Genomic DNA, 19,862 nt, shown 5'->3' with positions numbered 1-19,862 from the left:
AAATTCTGTTATACGTATAGATTGGTGCCTAGCCCAATTGCCATCAGTTAGGCTTTCTCCAGCAGTGATGGGAGCAGACACTGAGATCCACAGCCAAACATTAGGCAGAGATCAGGGAACCTCAAAGAACAGAGAGAGGCGGAAGTATAGGAGGGTTCAAAGACACCTGGTGAACAGAGCCCACAGATTCATCTAAACAGAGCTCATTGGGGCTCCCAGAGTCCTAAGACGCAATCACAGAGCCTGCATGGGTCTGTACTAAGTCCTCTGCATACATGTTGTGGTTTTTTAGCTCAGTAGTTGATGGGACTCTTAAGAAGGTGAGTATGAGGAGTCTCTGACATAATTGTCTGATCTCGGGAACCTTTTCTTCCTTCTGGGTTCGCTCCTCTAGGCTTGATATGAGGGTTTGTGCCTACTATTATTACATCTTGGTATGTTGTGTCCAGTTGCTATCCCCAGGAGATCTATGCTTTTCTGTAGGGAAACAGAGGAGTAGTACATCTATGTGGAGTGGAAGGAGAGGAGACTATGGACAGATGGCATTGTATGAAAGAAGAAAACATAAAAACAAATAAGGAAATAAAGTAAAATTGGAAAGACATTTGGGGAAGAAGTATTTGGACAGATCTGCAAAGGAGCAAATAATGTGAAGATATTTTTGTCCCCTAAAAATGCTCATGAAAGTGCATTCAGCAGAGGAGGAAGTCAATAATTAATTAGATATGATGAACCATTCCATGGACTGTCAGACTCTTTCCCAAGTCATTTTTGATATTGCCCCATGGGCCCATGATCACAGTAGCCATTGTAGCTGAGATGGGGGTTATGCATGAAATCAACAACATAGATATCCACTCATTAAGACTTACCTGGTTACACCTGCTGCTGAATGCCAGATATGCCAAAAACAAGGACCAACACAGAGACCCAGAGATGTCACATTCCCCAGGCTGACCATCCAACAAAGTCATGACAGGATGACTACATTGGACCTCTTTCTCTGGAATGGACAATACTTCTTCCTTACTGGAACAGATTCTTATTCTAGATATAAATTTGCATTTCCCATCTGTAATGATTTTTACCAAAACTACTACACAGGGACTAACAGAATGTCTTTTCAACCATCATGTTATTCCACACAGTATAGCTTGTGACCAAGATAAAATTCACAGACAGATAAGTGCAACTGTGGCACACTATCATGAGATCCACTGGTTGTAGCAGGTTCACCAACACCCTGAAGCAGCTCTCATGATGTTTTGAAGACACAGTTATGGAGCCAATGAAGTGGTTGCAACCTGGAGGGCTGAAGTAGTGTTCTCCAAGAGGCAGATTTCTCCATAGCCCAGATCCATGGGTCCAAGCACCAGGTGTTAGAAAAGGGAATAGTTCCACTCACTATTACCACTCTTGAACTCTTGGGAAAAATTTTGCTTTCTGTTTCTATGACTTTAATTTTTTTTCTTGGAAATTTTGATTCCAGTGTGATTTGTGGGGCAATGCTCCTGACTGGAGCTATAACAGACAGATCATTGAACTGGAAGCTCAGACTTCTCCAAGCTACTTTGAGCTTCTGATATCCTTAATCCAACAGGCCAAGAAGAAAATAACAGTGTCAGGTGGGGTGATTGATCAAGATAAACATCAGGAAATTGCATGGCTTCTCCTGTGCCAATTCATTTCAGACTACTTCCTACTTTCTCTTCTATCAGGTTCAGTGTAACTGGATTTATGTTGAGGTCTTTGATCCACTAGGACTTGAGTTTTGTACATAGTGACAGATATGGATCTATTTGCAACCTTCTACATGTTGACATTCAGTTATGCCAGCACCATTTGTTGAAGATGCTTTCTTTTTTCCTTGGTACAGTTTTGGCTTCTTTGTCGAAAATCATACGTTCATAGGTGTGTGGATTAATGTCAGGGTCTTCAATTCAATTCCATTGGTCCACATGTTGGTTTTTACTCGAGTACCAAGCTGTTTTTATTACTATAGCTCTATAGTAGAGCTTGAAGTCAGGGATCATGATGCCTCCAGTGGTTGTTTTATGAGACTCTTAATCTCAGGGTTGTGGGTTCATGCCCCACGTTGGGCGCCAGATATTGTTGAAATTATTAAGGCCATTCCATGTAGTTAAAGGGAGATTTATTTAATGGCATAACTTACATATTAAGGGATAGGTAGGTCGCAGAGTCTGGGGAAGGTGTATCACAGTCCAGCGGTGTTCTCTGGAGCTCTGCTCAGTTCACCTCCACTATCCAGGGTCCCACAACAGAGAGAGCACCAGTCGCCGATCCAGATCTCGGGTCCCCAGGCACCTCCCTTGGCCCCGCTTTGTAGACATGACAGTTGCCAGTCTCAATGGGGGTTGAAACTTCCAGATCAAAGCTGGAATGGCTACCCACTACACTATCCTAAGTTTTTTGTTTTTCCATATAAAGTTAAGTATTGTTCTTTCCAAGTCTGTGAAGAATCATGTTGGGATTTTGACAGGAATTGCATTGAATCTGTATATTACTATTGGTAAGATTGCCATTTTTACTATGTTGATTCTACCTATCCATGATCATGGGAGATCTTTCCATTTTGTGATATCTTCTTTACTTTCTTCCTCAAAGACTTGAAGTTTTGATCATAGAAGTCTTTCACTTGCTTTGTTACAGTTTCCAACAACATATTTTATATTATGTGAGGCTAGTTTGAAAGTTTTTTTTTTTTACTGCAATTTCTTCCTTTCTCTGATTTCTTTCTGGTTCCTCTTAGGAAGCTTTGGCAAGTGGCTAACCAGTAATATTAGTGACTTTTCTCCATGTGGGTTTGGGGTCAGAATTTCAGGTACTGCTTCCCTCAAACTCCTGGTCCTGGACTTTTTTTGGTGGGGAGACTTTTAGTGATTATGCTCTTTTACTAGGGTTTAATGATCTATTTAAAATACATATCTGGTCTTATTTCATTTTGCTAAGTCAGACCTATTGTTTCTGATTTATTTATCTTAGTGTCCTTGGATAGATCTGGAAGAGTGTTTCCATGTAGCATTATCTTAGACACAAGGGAAAGACCACTATAGTTTGCTGAGTCATCCCAGTACTGTGGGTCTGAATGGAATAAATGGCAGAAAAAAAGAGAGTCACCTTCAAGAGTTCAGGCTCTGCTTCCTGCTCGTCATATATGAGCTCTTTTTATTTATTTATTTTCATTTTTCAGTATTAAGAAATTTTTCTAATCACTCCCCATGCTATCCACAGACCCCCCCTCCTCCCTCCTCCCACCCCCCAGCCCTCTTTCCCAAGTCACCCCACATTCCCACATCCCTCAAATTGAGTTCTCCTATGGGGAGTCAGTAAAGCCCAGCACACTGAGCCTAGGCAGGTCCAAGCTCCTTCCTACTGCACGAAGGCTGTGCAAGGTGTCACACCACAAACACCGGATTCCAGAAGCCTACCCATAGACCAGGGACAGATCCCGATCCCCCTGCCTGGGTGCCCCCCAAACAGTTCGAGCCAATCAAACGTCTTCCGTATCTAGAGGGCCTAGTCCAGTCCCATGGGGACTCCACAGCCACCAGTCCACAGTTCATGGCTTCCATTAGTGTGGCCAGTCATCTCTGCATGTCCTCCCATCATGATCTCAACATCTCTCACCTGCAGTATCTCTCCTCTCTCATCAATTGGATTCCTGGAGCTCAGCCTGGTGCCTGGCCATGGATCTCTGTATCTGCCTCCATCAGTCACTGGACAAAGGCTCTATGATAACAGCTAGGTTATTTGCTAGGCTGGTCACCAGAGTAGACCATTCCAGGCCCCCTCTGGACCTCTGCCAGCAGACCAAGGTGGGGTCAACCTTGTGGATTCCTGAGAGCCTCCCCAGCACCCTGCCTCTTCCTATTCCCATGATGTCCTCAGTTATCATGGTATCTTCCTCCCCACCCTCCCACTCTGTCCCTGTTCCAGCTTGACCCTCCCATTTCCCTATGTTCTCATCCCCCACTCCTCGCCCTCAGCAGTAAAAAGCAATGGTATCATGAAATTTGCAAGCAAATGGATGGATCTAGAAAATGTATGAGCTCTTTACCTGTCATCCATATTGTAAAAAGTAAGACCACTGACAAGTTAAGGAAAACAAGAAAAAGTGACTAGTGAACTCTGCCAAGACAGGGTAAGATGGTCTTCAAAAATTCCTGCTTCTGAAAATGGTCTGTCAGGTATTCTAGGTTTGTCAACAAATTGATTGCCCCAATGATGCTGAGAAACTTTAGGTGACTGTCCAGGCTGCCAGCTGTCTCTGTCTGTTCTCACAAGAATTTTGGAAATGACTTGCTTGCATTTTTAGTTTTCTCCAGTATTATTATGTTCCTTCTCTGGTCTTTGATGGAGTTGAAGACTAGATAGTTACAGTTGCAATCATCTTGTATCTTAGCTAGAACATATTAGTACTAGAGTTAGAATCTTCACGACAGGACAGCTGTTAGAGTAACCTCAGTAATGTGCCATTTACCCATGTTTTGGACATTTAGCATGTCTTTCTTGTTTAATGTTATTTGTGTTGTTTGTATTTCCATTTTGTTTATGTCATTAGCCTGTCTTTTTCCTGAACAATACTTGATTATCATTCTTATTGTATATTGTGGTGATATTGTGTTGCCCAAAATATTGTGTACCCTAATAAACTTATCTGGAGTCAGAGAACAGAACAGCTACTAGATATAAGGCCAGAAAATGGTGGCACACATGCCTTTAATCCTATCGCTTGGGAGGCAGAGATCTCTGTGAGTTTAAAGCCACACTGGAAACTGCCAGGCATGGTGACTCATGCCTTTAATCCTAGGAAGTGAGCCTTTAATCCCAGGAAGCCATGGCAGAAAGCACAAAGGTATATAAGGTGTGAGGACCAGGAACTAGTGCTGGTTAAGCTTTTAGGCTTTTGAGTAGCAGTTCAGCTGAGATCTGTTTAGATGAGGACTCTGAGGCTTCCAGTCTGAGGGAACAGGATCAGCTGAGGAATTGGCAAGGTGAGGAAGCTGTGGTTTGTTCTGCTACTCTGATCTTCCAGCATTCACTCTAATACCTTGCCCTGGGTTTGATTTTGTTAACAAGAACTTTCAAGATTCATATTACAGTATATGGTTTGCATTAAGATTAGAACCTTTTTATTTAGACTAAATGGGTAAATGTAGCGGTATTTGCTGCACCCATGACCTTGGACTGTATGACCCAAAGGAGGCGGTATTTCCTGCCATTGTACTTGACCTCTTATAAGGAGTTAGAGAAAGGTCACAGGCCCCTGGTGCTAGGGAAATTTCCATTAACCCACAATCCCAGATTAGCTACTAGCAATAGTAGTGACGGTACCTGAACTGGCTTACCCTGGTAATAATTCTGATGAATACCCCAAGAGTTATCACAGAGCCTTCGTCCAGTAACTGATGGAAGTAGATACAGAGAATGCAACCAAGCACCTGGCTGAGCTCCAGGAGTCCTGTTTAAGGGGAGGAAGAGGGATTATATGAGCAAAGGGGGTCAAGATCATGATGGGAAAATCTACAGAGACAACTGAACCAAGCTCAAAGGAACTCATGAACATTAGACTTACAGCTGTAGAACCTGCATGGAACCAGACTAGAATCTCTGCATACAGAGACAGTTGTGTAGCTGGGTCTGTTTGAGGGGCCCATGGCAGTGTGATCAGGATCTATCCCTGGTGCATGAGCTGGCTTTCTGGATCACATTACCTAGTGCCAGACACTTTGCTCACCCTTGATGCACAGGGGATGGGCTTGGTCTTACCTCAACTGAATGTACCAGGCTTAGCTTGTCTGCCCATGGGAGAACTTACCCTGTTGGAAGAGCAGATGAGTTGTGGGGGCAAGAAGAGAAGGTGGGAGGAGTGGGAGCAAGAGGAGGGATGAGAGTCGAATCTGTGGTTGGTATGTAATTTGAAAAAAAAAATTAAAAAAGACTCAATAGGTCCCACTTAGCACAAACAAAATCAAGATCAGACATGTATTATAAATAGACAGAAAAACACTAGTAAATTAGCATGACTACTAAGTCTCCCCAACAAATGAAACCCAGAAACAGATAGTTTTAGAAAATTGGGAGTCAACCTCCCTCAGGACCCAGCGATATCATTCTTGGGCATATACCCAAAGAATACTCAATCATACCACAAGAACACATGCTCAGCTATGTTCATAGCACCATTGTTTGTAATAGCCAGGACCTGGAAACAAAATAGATGCCCTTCAATTGAAGAATGGATAAATAAAATGTGGACTTCTACTGTTCTATGCAGACTTGGTAAGTTAATTAAGATATCATATATCTTAAAGGGAGAAAGTACTTAAAAGAGAAAAAATTTTCCCACATTAAAAAATGGGAAATATTGCCGGGCGGTGGTGGCGCACGCCTTTAATCCCAGCACTCGGGAGGCAGAGCCAGGCGGATCTCTGTGAGTTCGAGGCCAGCCTGGGCTACCAAGTGAGTCCCAGGAAAGGCGCAAAGCTACACAGTCTCGAAAAACCAAAAAAAAAAAAAAAAATGGGAAATATCTTTACAATGGAAAGAAATTATTCTTTGTTTGATAAAACATTAGGCAGTCTGAAAATGGAACAATTACAATGAGAGGATTAATGTTGATTGGTTGTATGTAACATCAATTATACATATTTGTTTAATTATCATTATTTTAGTATTAAAAAATTTGGTCAACTGTTTAGGAATTTGTCAATCCCAAGCCACTTTGAGCTTCCGATGTCCTTAATCCAATAGGCCAAGAGGGAAATAACAGTGTTAGAAACAGATGCAGGCAAAAGGACACACACAGGTGACTTGGGGATACATAGAGAGACAGAGACAGAGGGATGGGAAGAAAGAGACAGAAAAAGTGAGAGAGAGAATAAGAGAAAAAGACAGACAGACACTTTGAGAGGCACAGATAGAGAAAGAGATGGAAAGACAGAGTCAGAGAGAAAGAATGAGACTGAGAAATAATTAGAGGGAGACAGAGAAACACTGAGAGACCAGAGAAGGAGACACTATAATGCCCACCAGAGGTGGCCTCTACACATTGATACACCTGAACCGACAGAAGGAATGGGACTACAAACAAATATGTATATAGTTATATAGAATTACCTATATATTACTATATATGTAATAATTACACTACATACTATAGTGTAATTATTAGAATGACATACATGCTGTGGCCTGGCTAATCCAACAATGGCTGGCTGTGAACAGAAATTCCAAGAACATATAATATGCTTGGTCTACCAGGCTGGATGTATCATCTGGTCTTCAGAAGACAGTGGAACTACAAAGAAGCAGTCTCTAATGCCAGTAAAGGCAATCAAGCATAAACAAAGCAAAAATAAAAAAAATTCTCTTCCTTGTCTTAATTTCCAAATGAAAACAATAACCAGCTCATAATTACACATAAATATAACTTATTATCCATGTACAATTGCATATATTCTCACCCCACAATATATAACTCCCCGTAAAACCACCAATGCCTTATTAATTTAAGATAGGTGGTGATGTCCCTTGAGGGACATTCTCTAATATCATAGTCTTAAATATGAAAACTATTGATCTTCTCTTTTTGGGTGTTATATCACATGATAAAGAAATTGAATAAAATCACAAATACGTGTATGAAAAATTCTTAATAGAGTACAACAGAATCATTCATGCCAACTATAATCCTCCTTTCTGAAACTGTTCACAAACACTTACCCTGTGTTTGTAATTACCTTCCTCTTCTTCTGGTGGACCAGCTTGTCTCCATATTAAGATCAGAAACCATCTTTTTACGGGGTCAAAAGTAATTTGTTTCTATTTACTGTAAACTTTAAGTTTTTGAATTTGACATATTCCACAACCTATACCCTGACCTCTACCTCAGAAGGTAAGATGTTCTGCCAAGTTCCTACATCACCAACATTTCCCTGGAACCCACAAGCCTTGGAAGTGCTTTGCCTTGATTTTTTTTGTTTTTGGCTTAGGAAAACCTCAATTCTCTTATGTTACTTGCTACTTTCTCAAACCTGGGTTTAGGGAGGAATCCTATTGCAGAAATTAAAGCTTACCTAATTTGACTGAATTTTGAGTAGATGCTATTTACTCTTGTTCGGTGGGAATGACACTACTCATTCTTGGCTTTTTTCATGGAGGTGTGACCTATATGTTCATCTTGGTGGGTCTCTGGTACTTATTATCTGCCTGTATTAAGATGTTGCAGTCTCCCATTGTCTTCAATTATAGAACAAGGTGGCATCAAGTGTAGTCCCAAAGGATTTCCTGCTCAATAACCATTATCTTTCTTACCTCCATTGTGAAGCAACAATCCAATTTCCCCTTGGTAATCTTGATCAATCACCTCTCCTAAAACTGTTATGTCTTTCTTAACTTGTTGGCTTAAGGATACCAGAAGCCGGAAGAGGTCTGGGAGAAGTCTGAGCTTCCAGTTCAATAGAATGTTTGGTGTTGCTCCAGTCAGGAACACTGCCTCCACACCATCACCCTGGAACCAAAACTTCCAGGCCAACAGAACTTAAGGTTATGGGAACAGGCACAAATATTTTTCCAGGAGGTGATTAGGGGTGACAGTGAGTGGAACTATTCCATTTTTTACCACTTAATGCCTGTATCCATGGATCATGGCCATGGAGAATCCATACCATTATTGGCCACTGGTTCAAAGCATATACTGTGGAGAATTCTATCCCAGTCCTCCAGGCTGATGCTACTTATTGGCTCTGTAACTTGCGTCCATCCAAAGGCCATACCATCTTCTATCATGCCAGCTGATTGAGGAAATTGCTGAACAGGATAAGACCAGTGGATTCCATGTTTGTGGGCCACTGCTTTAACTCTCTGTCTGTGAATTAATTCCTTGGTCAGAATTCATACTGTGTGGAATACCATGATGGTTGACGAAGCAGTCTTTTAGTCCTTGTGTGGTAGTTTTTTGTAAAATCATTACATGTGGGAAAGGAAAATCTATACCTAGAAAAAGTATCTACTCCAGTAAGTACAAAGTTTTATCCATTCCATACAAGAAGAGATCTGCTGTCATTATGCTGTCAAGAATGGGGTTGGCTTGTCAGCCTGGGAAAAAGGTGATATATCTGGCGCTCTGTGTTTATCTCCACTGTGGGTAGATCTGGCATTCAGCAGCAGCTGTAACCAGGTGAGTCTTGATGAGTGGATGTCGATGTGGTTGATCATATAAATATCCCCCATCTCAGCATGGCTACCGTGATCATGGGCCCATTGGGCAATAAAAAGTATGACTCAAGAAAGAGGCTGACTGTCCACAGAATGGATCTTCTTAGCTATTGCTTATTGAACTCCTCCTCTGTTGAAGTCACCTTTTGATGGGCATTTATGTGGGATATATTGATCTTCACATTCTTTGCTCTTTTGAAGATCAGTCCAAGTATTTTTTCCTCAAATGTCTTTCTCTCCAATTTTTCTGCATTTTTCCTTTCTTCTTTTTATTTAAGCTTCTCATTCAATACACCATGAACTCAAAACACCCCACTTCTCTCAGATCTACTACTGCTCTATTTCTCTTCAGAAATGAGCAGGCCTTCTGGAGATATCAACCAAACTCAGCACAACAATCTTCATATCAAGGCTGGAGGAGACAACCAAGAAGGAAGAAAAGTTTCCCAAGAGCAGGCAACAGAGTCAGAGGCACACCATGCTCACACTCTTATGAATCCCACAAAACTCCCAAAGATAGACAACCACAGAAGACATAGTACAGACCTCTGCAGGCTCTGTTATTGCCTCTTCAACATCTGTGAGCTCCTCTCTTGGCCCCTCTGGACCCTCAATCCTTCCTTCCCCTCTTCCTTGGCGTTCCCTAAGCTGTGCCAAATGTTTGGTAGTGGATGTCAGTATCTGTTCTCATCAGGTGCTGGGGAAGCCTAACAGATAACAATTGGGCTAGGTACCAATCTCTGAGTATAACAGAATATTATTGGGTATCATTTCATTGACTTTTTTGGCAATGTCTTATTTGGTTCCACCTAGGTCTCTGTGCTACCCAGCTTCTGGTTCCTGACCATCCACACAGTGTTGGGCATCAGCTACCTTTCTTGGCTTGGCTCTCAAGATACACGAGTCATTGATTTGTGATTCCCACAATCTCTGGGCCAATATTGTCTCAGGAATGCTTGGAGGCAGGTTGCAGGTTCAAGGTTTTGTGGATGTGTTGTGTCCCAATTCCACCACTGGAAGCCTTTCCTGGTTACCAAAGATGACTGGTTCAGGCTCTTTATCCTACCTACATTACTAGGAGTCCTTACTAACGTCACCTTCAAAGGTTACATGAAGTTTCTACTACACTAGGTTTCCATATCTCCATTATATTCCTTCCAATTCCAGTTGTTTCTTCTGTGTTCTCTCCCTCCATCCTTTTTTCCTCATGGGAGTTCTGTACTGGCAATGTAAAGTATTTCATTTGCAAATAAGGGGTCTGGCAGGGTTTGCCTAGCTTCATTTCAAATCACACATTTGAGGGAATCAGTACCTGCCACTCTGACCTCAAACCTACATAGATAATATTCACTGATGTAACTGGTTTTCACCTGCCAAAGTTCCTATGAGGAAACAAAAATTTAGTCCTGAAAACTAATTCATTGATTTAACCTGTACTGAGTGATGAGCAGCATTGGAGCCAGACTTGCAGGAGAGCTAGGCTCAGAATGAATCACTGAATTTCCTGTCCTCTAGGCTTAGTGAGTCCTTCTTATTATGATGAACTGGGGAGGGATGATAGATGTGGAGAGCATTTTACAGATCACATTCTAAGGGGAACGGTCTCTAAACCCCATCTTCAGTAACTATTGAATATATTCCGCATCCTTTGGAAACCAGAATACTGTCTCACTTTTAAAGCCTAGCAGAGTAAGCATGGAAGTTCAAAGTATAAAGAGGATAAAACTCACCAGTGGAGGATGAAAATTATGAGTTATTGAGAAGCTGAATCTTGGCATTCACCATGATGGTATTGAGAAACACTAAGGATCTTCTCATAGTGCACTGTTAAGTGGATCTGGATGAGTGTTTCCAAGGAGGATTATCTGAGGGGGAGGGGCAAGATCACCAATGCAAGTTGGTGGAGCCATCCTGGGGACTGTGAGTCTGATTGGAATAAGAGGCCAGAAATAAGACAGCCACTTTCAGAGGTTCCTGCCTGGCTCTCTATCCTGCCCACTCTATATGAATTCTTCCACCATGACCTCCATCTTGTGGACACTGAGACCCCTGACAGGGTAAGGGAAACACCTCTTCTCAGATCCAGGTTATAGGAGGAATTAGTGCAAAACCCCAAGAAGATTAATTAATGGCTTTGTAGGAATGGACAGCATCTTTTATTTTATGGAAGATAAACCCCACTAAGCAAAATCTACTTGTGGTGGGTTTTCTTGATTCTCCTCTTGACTAACCCTGGAATTAATTAAAATCCTAAAATTCAGGGCACAACAGTAAGAAATGTGATTAAGTTAAAGTAGGTAAATCCACTACAAGAACAGACTTTGGAGGTAGAAAGAAAGAAACACTTAAGCCAGATCTCAAGGCCTGAAGACACACACCTTTAGTCCAGATCTTGAGGCTGGAAGACACACCCTAGATTGGGCCACACCCTCTGCTGGAAGCATATAAAAGGATATGGAGGAAGGAAGCTCTTCCTCTTTTCCTGCTTGCCCTCACCTTGCAGCAAGTCCATTCCTTCCCTGAAGTTAGAATTTTTCTTTGGAATCCCAGCATATACTGAAGACCAGCCAACACTTCCTACCTCCTGGACTGAGTAAGTGTCTGATTCTTGGACTTTTTCTTCACAGCTATGCAATGTGGTTTTAGCAGGACTGAAGCCTTAAGTCATTCTAATAAATCCCCTTCCTTCATACCCAGAGAGATTCCGTGTACTTTTGCTGTTCTTTTGGAGAACTGAAGTACATTTTTTATATGAGTGCATAAAATGATCCAATTTTTTAGAGTTGTATTTAAAGCTGAAAACCTATTTAACTAAGATTCAATCTGGGAAAAAATGGAGTGATGTAAGAGTTCCTAGTAGCCTAGACTGTCTTCTCTGAATCTACTATTGAAAACTGGATAGAAGATTTCAGAGACCCAAGTTTCTATACTCATAGAGGAAGGAACAGAAGAGAAACAGAAACTGAAAATCTAATTCTGTGTATTATTTTGTCCCACAGGTTAGAGAGAAAACAATTGCTAGTTCTTCATTTTGGATCCACTTTAACCTTCTAACTACCTCCAGGAGAAATGTCAGAGGACAGGGTAGCCCAGATCTAGGACTACACACAGATCCCCATCCAGAATTTCTCTTACAGGTGGACCATCAGCAACTTCTGTTTTATTCTGGAGGAATTTTGGGAACACATTAGAAGTCCAACTTTCTCAATAGGAGCCAATGACAAATTGTGTTTGAGAGTAAACCCAAGGAAGTCAATGAAGGAAGTGCTGATCACCTGTCAGCTTACCTAGTGTTACTCAGCTGTCTAAAGAGTCATATTTGGGCAAATCTTAAACACTGAAGAAAAGAAAATCCAAGGTGTGGGGAGCCATAGTGGCTTTAGGTTCCTGCCAAGCTCTGATTGGGATTCAAAAAGTTATCCTTTGAAATTTCCTCTTGTCTCATGCTTCTTGGCTTCTCCCAGATGATGGGTTCACCCAACTCTGCAAGGTGAGACTGGTCCAGGACTCCTTCAATATCTTTGAGCAGAACTGGAATGCAGGGATCCAGATTCCCAGATGTACATTGGCAGCTAAGCTAGGAGAGCTGTGGGAGAATTCTGGATTCACAGACTGCTGCCTGGTGGTAGTTGGCCAGGAATTCCGGGCTCACAAGGCCATCTTAGCAGCTCGCTCTCCAGTTTTCAGAGCAAGTCTCAACATGATATGAAGGAGAGCAAAAGTAACTGCATTGAGATCCATGACCTCGAGCCGCAAGTCTTCAAGGCATGATGGACTACATTTACACCAGAAAAACACCAAACCTGGACAGCATGGCAGATGCTGTGCTGGCAGATGTTGTCAATTATGGCCTGGAGTGTTTGAAAGGCATGTGTGAGGATGCGCTTTGCATGGTCCTCTCTGTGGAGAATGCTGCCCACACTCTCTTCCTGGCTGACCTCCACAGCTCAGGGCAGCTGGAAACCCAGGCACTGGATTTTATTACAGCTCGTGCTTCTGGAAGATAATGGTGGGCTCATACCCCCACTTGATGGCTGAAGTGTATGGCTCCCTGTCTTCTGCACAGGGTCCTTTCATGGAGCCCCCACTCAAACACATGAAGCAATTCTAGAACCTGGTCAGCTGTGACCTACACGTGTCTCCCAGAAGCAGCCAGTGTTGTTATCAATGACATCTGGGTACACTATGGGATTTGTGGAGCATTTTCAGTGAAACTGTCGAAAGACAGATGGTGGTTCAGGTTTTAATACAGCTGATAATACGCTAAATGGCAGGTTATTGTTGTGGAGACTGGACTCTGGTATTCTTCGTGTTTTGATAATTAGTCCTATGAGTTGGAAACTGGGATTCAATTTAGTTGCTGGCCCCATGGACATCCCAAGAGGGTTTCTTCGGAGAAACCTGTCTGTATTGGACTGAGAAGACCATATGATCAAGGGCTCAGCAAAGGACCAAACAAAAATGAATGTTTGTTTACAAGAGAAGTAGAAGGGAATGAAGACATTTTTTTTTCCTCCAAACTCAATGTGTGGGACCTGAGAGATGACCCAGTTACAAAATAAATTGTTGCTCTTGCAGAGGATCCATGTTCAGTCCTCCTCTAGTCTCCATGGACACATCCATGTCTGTAGACTGTACCTTCCAAATAAATTTTAAATGAATAAAAATGTTAAAATCAGCTTGTGGATACCAGTGGTGTTTCTGTTTGAAGAATCTTATTTTAGTCTATTCAGTTCTGCTCAGCTGTGGAAGTTTGTGCAGGGTCTTTACTCCTACACACACAAAAAATTCAGTGAAATTATCCCTAATGAAATTCTGTTATACTCATAGATTGGTGCCTGCCCAAAAGACATCAGTTAGGCTATCTCCAGCATCTGATGAGAGCAGATACTGAGGTCCATAGCCAAACATTAGATAGAGCTCAGGGAACCTCAAGGAAGAGAAGAAGGCAGGATTGTAGGAGGGATCAAAGATATCAGGTAAAAGGAGCACACAGATTTAACTAAACAGGGTCCATGTGGGTGTCGCCGACACTGAAGAGGGAATCACAGAGCATGCATGGGTCTGTACTAAGTCCTCTGTGTACATGCTGTGCTTGTTTAGCTCAGGGGTTTTGTGGGAGTGCTAATAGCAGGAGTATGGGGAGTCTCTGACCTGTTTGTCTGATCCTGGAACCCTTTTCTTCCTTCTGTGTTGGATCCTATAGCCTTGATATGAGGGTTTGTGCCTACTATTATTACATCTTGGTATGTTGTATTCAGTTGATATCCATAGGAGACCTGTCCTTTTCTGTAGGGAAGCAGAGGATTAGTACATATCTGTGGAATGGAGGGAGGGGAGATTATGGCCAGATGGGATTGTATGAGAGAAGGAAAAATAAAAAGTAAAAAGGAAATAAAGAAATATTAGAAAGACATTTGGAGAAGAAGTATTTGGACAGATCTGCAAAGGAGTAAAGAATGTAAAGATTCTTTTGCCCCATGTAAATGCCCACAAAAGGTGTCTTTGGTAGAGAAGGAGGTCAATAATCAAATTGATAGGATGACCCATTAGATGGACAGCCAGTCACTTTGCCAAGTCATCCTTGGTATTGTCTCAAGGCCCCATGATCAAAGCAGTCATGGTAGCTGAGATAGAGGTTATGCATGACATCAACAAGGTAGATATCCACTTATCAAGATTGACCTGGTTACAGTTGCTGCTGAATGCCAGATCTGCCAACAACAGAGACCAACACAGAGCCCCAGAGATGTCACCATTTCACCAAGCTGTCCACTCAACTACTTCATGACAGGATGACTACATTGGGCCACTTTCTCTGTGGAATAGACAACATGGGATAGGATTCACCAGGAGTCATTTTTCTCCATAGCCCAGATCCATGGATGTAGGCACCAGGTGTTCAAAAAGGAAATAGTAACAATCAATTACCATCACCCCTAGTGACATCTTGGGAAAAATTACTCTATTTTTTTTTTTTTACATGATTTTAAGTTATTTTTTGGTCTGGAATTTTGATTCCAGTGTGATTGTTCAGGTGGGGGCAGTGTTCTTGTTTGGAGCCAGAACAAACAGTTCATTGACCTGGAAGCTCAGACTTCTCCCAAGCCACTTGGAACACCTGATGTCTTTAATCCAACAGACCAAGAAGGAAAGAACAGTGTTAGGATGGGTGATTGATAAAGATAAACATAAGGAAATTGCGTGGCTTCTCCACAATGGAGGTAAAAAAAGATTATGGCTTTCAGGCAGGAAATCCTTTAGGGCTCCTCAGGGTGCCGCATTTTTCAATGATTAAAGAGGTTGGGAGATGACAACAGCCTAATGCAGGCAAATGACTAAAGATACAGACTAAACAGGAATGAAGAAATATATCACAGCTCCAGGAAAAGGGCCAAGATTGGTAGTGATATTCCCACTGAAATAAAGACCACCAACCCAAGTATTTTGAGTCAAATTAAGTAAGCTTTTTTTGTGATAATAGGTTTTCTCTCTAATCTCAGGTTTGAGAGAATAGCCAGGAATATAGGAGAAGTGGGGTTTTTATAACCCAAAATATGCAAGGATAAGAATTTTCCAAGGGCTGAGGAGTTCCAGATGAAATTTGGTAATGTAGGATCTTGGCTGAACTTTCTAAACACGAGACAAAGACAAACAGAAATAGTGTTTGAGAGTATACCTGACCAGGTCCATGAAGAAAGCAAAAATTACCTGCAGTTTAGTTTGTGTTGCTTAGCTGTCCAAAGAGTCAAGTTTGGGCAAAGACTCTGGCTTCACTGGAGCCATGGACCCAGACATAGCCCTCAGCATCAGTCAGGGCTCAGATGTCACCATGGACCTTGGTGGGACTACAGTCCTGTTTGTGTGGCATAGCCCCTGTATATAGATTTATGTCTGAGTCTTCCATTAAATTCATGCCAATAACATGTTCTTTCATTACCATAGCTTTGAAGTACAATTTGAAATCAGGAATAGTGAGATCTTGGCCATTTTTATATGTCAATCCTACTGACCAATGAGCATGGGAGATTTTTCCATTTTCTGATATCTTCTTCAATTTCTTCCTCAAAGATTTGAAGTTTTTAATCATCCAAGTCTTTCACTTGCTTTGTTAGAGTTACCCACAAGGTATTTCATATTTTTGAGGCATTTTGATAGGGTTTCTGCTCTGATGTAATTGACCGTGTAAACCCACAAATGACCAAAACTCAGAAAGACATAAACCATATTTTCATATCATTAAAAGCAGGAAGGGCATTTTTCAAAACTCAATATTCCTTCATGATAAAATGCAAAGAGAGATTGACTCATAAGTCACATACCTAAATATGATAATGGAGGTTTAAAATGTTTCCATAGTCAGCATCAACTTAATGAAGAGAAACTCAAAACAATTGCACTAAAATCTGGAACAAGACAAGGTTTTTCCCTCTCTTTGTATCTGTTCAATATAACAATTGAAGTCTTAATTATATCAGTAAGGCAAGTGACAATAAAAGGGATACAATCTGAAAAGGAAGAAGAAGCCTGCCAGCACCTGACTAGACTAAGAGGTGAGTCTTTATCCTCATACCTGAACACCCCAGACCCTAGGCTTTGGGCCCAGGGGCACAACCCTATGCCCCTAAACCACCACCCATTGCAGTTCCAGTTTCAGGTCAGATGGCAGGCAGACCTCCTGCTCATAGGACAGACTACCACCATCCCCCATCAGACCCTGTAACCCAAGCCCCACCTCCCCCAAATCCCACCCACCCTCTGAGACTAAAACTGTTCCCTGAGACAGAGCCTGCCAGCACCCAACTGCACTAAGAAGGCCAGTTGGCAGGCAGACATCCTGCAGACAGGTCAGACTACCACCATCTACCTACCACACGGTAAGACTGCAGCTACTCCTTGAGACAGAGCCCACTAGCACCAGTTGGACAAAGAGCTGCTCCCTAAGACAAAAAGTCCATCAGCATTGACTAGACCAAGAGCTCCCACTGGATCAAGAGCATCAATCAGACCAAGAGAGGCTACCTCAGACACAGACACCATTTGCACCAAGTGGAGAAAGAGATGGGTAGACACCAGTGCAAAAATACAGTCAACAACATAAAAACCAATATGGCTTCATCAGAAGCTACATCAGCAAGACCTGAACATCCCAACACAGAAGAAACAGAAGATATCTACCATAAAAATGACTTTAAGAAGATAATAGAGATATTTAAAGAGGAAATGAAAAATTCCCTGAAAGAAATGGAGGAAAAGTCAAACAAAAAAATGGGAAGAAATCAGTAAATCCCTTGAAAGCCAAGAGAAAGCAATTAAACAAGTGAGGGAAACAGTGCAAGATTTCAAAACTGCAATGGAGTCAAAAAAGAAGACACAAACTGAGGTAATGCTAGAAGTGAAAAATCTGAGTAAATGAACAGGAACTATAGATGCAAGTATAACCAACAGAATGCAAGAGATGGAAGAGCAGATCTCTGGCATTGAAAATACAGTAGAAGAAATAGATTCCTCAGTCAAAGAAAACACTAAAACCAACAAAGTCATGACCCAAAATGTGCAGGAAATTTGGGACACCATGAAAAGACCAAACCTAAGAATAATAGGGATAGAAGAAGGAGAAGAATACCAATTCAAAGGCACAGTAAATATTTTCAACAAAGTCATAGAAGAGCCCAAACTAAAGAAGGAAATGCCTACAAAAATACAAGAAGGTTACAGAACACCAAATAGACTGGATCCAAAAAAAGTCCCACTGTTACATAATAATCAAACCACTAAACATACAGAATAAAGAAAAAATATTAAGTGCTGCAAAGGAAAAGGGCCAAGTAACATATAAAAGCAGACCCATAAGAATAACACCTAACTTCTCAATGGAGACTCTAAAAGCCAGAAGGTCCTGGACAGATGTTATGCAGATACTAAGAGACCATGAATGCCAACCCAGACTATTTTACCCAACAAAACTCTGAATCAACATAGATAGAGTAAACAAAATATTCCATGATAAAATCAGATTTAAAGAATATCTCTCCACAAATCCAGCCCTACAGAAAGTACTTGAAAAAAAACCAACCTTAGGAAGTTAGATATACCCATGAAAACACAGGCAATAGATAGTCCCATACCAGCAAATACCAAAGAAGGGAAACGTACAACACTACCAACAAAAATAACAGGAATTAACAATTACTGGTCATTAATATCCATTATCAATGGTCTCAATTCACCTATAAAAAGACACAGGCTAACAGAATGGATATGGAAACAAGATCTATCCATTTGCTGCATACAAGAAACACACCTCAACTTCAAAGACAGAGGCCACCTCAGAATAAAAGGCTGGGAAAAGACATTCCAATCAAATGGATTTAAGAAGCAAGCTGGTGTAGCTATCCGAATATCTAATGAAATAGACTTCAAACTAAAATCAATTGAAAAAGATCAGGAAGGACACTTCATATTTATCACAGGGAAAATCTGACAAGCTGAAGTCTCAATTCTGAATATTTATGCCCCAAACGTAAATGCACCGACATTCGTACAAGAAACATTACTAAAGCTTAAATCACACATCAAACCCCATACACTAGTAGTGGCAGACTTCAACACCCCACTCTCACCAATGGACAGGTCTGCCAGACAGAAACTTAACAGAGAAATAAGGGAACTAACAGACATTATGACTCAAATGGACTTAACAGATATCTACAGAATATTCCACCCTAACACAAAAAATATACCTTCTTTTCAGCACCCCATGGAACCTTCTCCAAAATCGACCACATGCTTGGTCACAAAGCAAATCTCAACAGATACATAAAAAAGTAGGCTCCATCCCAGTGATGCAAGGATGGTTCAACATAAGAAAATCTGTCAATGTAATACACCATATAAACAAACTGAAAGATAAAAACCACAAGTTTAAGGCAATGATGGACTTCATTTACACTGGAACAGCACCAGACATGGACAGCTTGGCAGATGCTGTGCTGGCAGCTGCTGACAAGTATTGTTTGGAGCATTTGAAGGTCATGTGTGAGGCTAAACTTTTCAGAGACCTCTCTGTGGAGAATGCTGCCCACACTCTCTTCCTGGCTGACCTCCACAGCTCAGGGCAGCTGAAAACCCAGACACTGGATTTCATTACCGTTCATGCTTCTGAGGTCTCTGAGACCTCAGACTGGAAGGCAATGGTGGGCTCATATCCCCATTTAGTGGCTGAAGCATACCATTCCCTGGCTTCTGCTCATCTCCCTTTCTTGGGGCCCCCTTTCAAACGCTTGAAGCAATCCTAGGACCTGGTCAACTGTGACCTACACTTGTCTCCCAGAAGCAGCAGCCATTGTTGTTACCAATGACACCCGGGTAGACTATAGGATGTGTGGAGCATTTCCAGTGAAACTGGGGAAAGACAGCATGGTGGCTCAGGCTATAATACAGCTGTAAATCAGGTGGTTGTCAGGTTAAAGGGGGGGAAGTGCTGAGCTATGTTATACACTACCCTGTTACTGTACTGGTTTGATTTTTGTCAATGAATTGTGAACTGGAGTTCATATTAGTTGCTGGCCCCAAACACGTTACAACAGCGTTTCTCTGGAGAAACCTGTCTAGATTGGACT

At 41.7% G+C, this 19,862-nt stretch overlaps 1 protein-coding gene across 1 annotated transcript; it reads left to right on the top strand.

Moving 5' to 3' along the window:
- Positions 1-401: 401 nt before the first annotated feature.
- LOC128106630 (speckle-type POZ protein-like) lies at positions 402-19,538 on the top strand. Its single transcript, XM_052732198.1, is given in 5 exon segments — positions 402-434; positions 1,490-1,625; positions 12,705-12,932; positions 12,935-13,005; positions 19,170-19,538. Coding segments are annotated over 5 exon segments (837 nt in total).
- The last annotated feature ends 324 nt before the right edge of the window (positions 19,539-19,862 follow it).

The sequence above is a fragment of the Peromyscus californicus genome, unplaced genomic scaffold (assembly GCF_007827085.1).
Source record: "Peromyscus californicus insignis strain IS unplaced genomic scaffold, ASM782708v3 Scaffold_9__1_contigs__length_137607984, whole genome shotgun sequence".
NCBI classification, from domain to species: Eukaryota; Metazoa; Chordata; class Mammalia; order Rodentia; family Cricetidae; genus Peromyscus; species Peromyscus californicus.
This window is presented reverse-complemented; position numbering and strand designations above follow the sequence as displayed.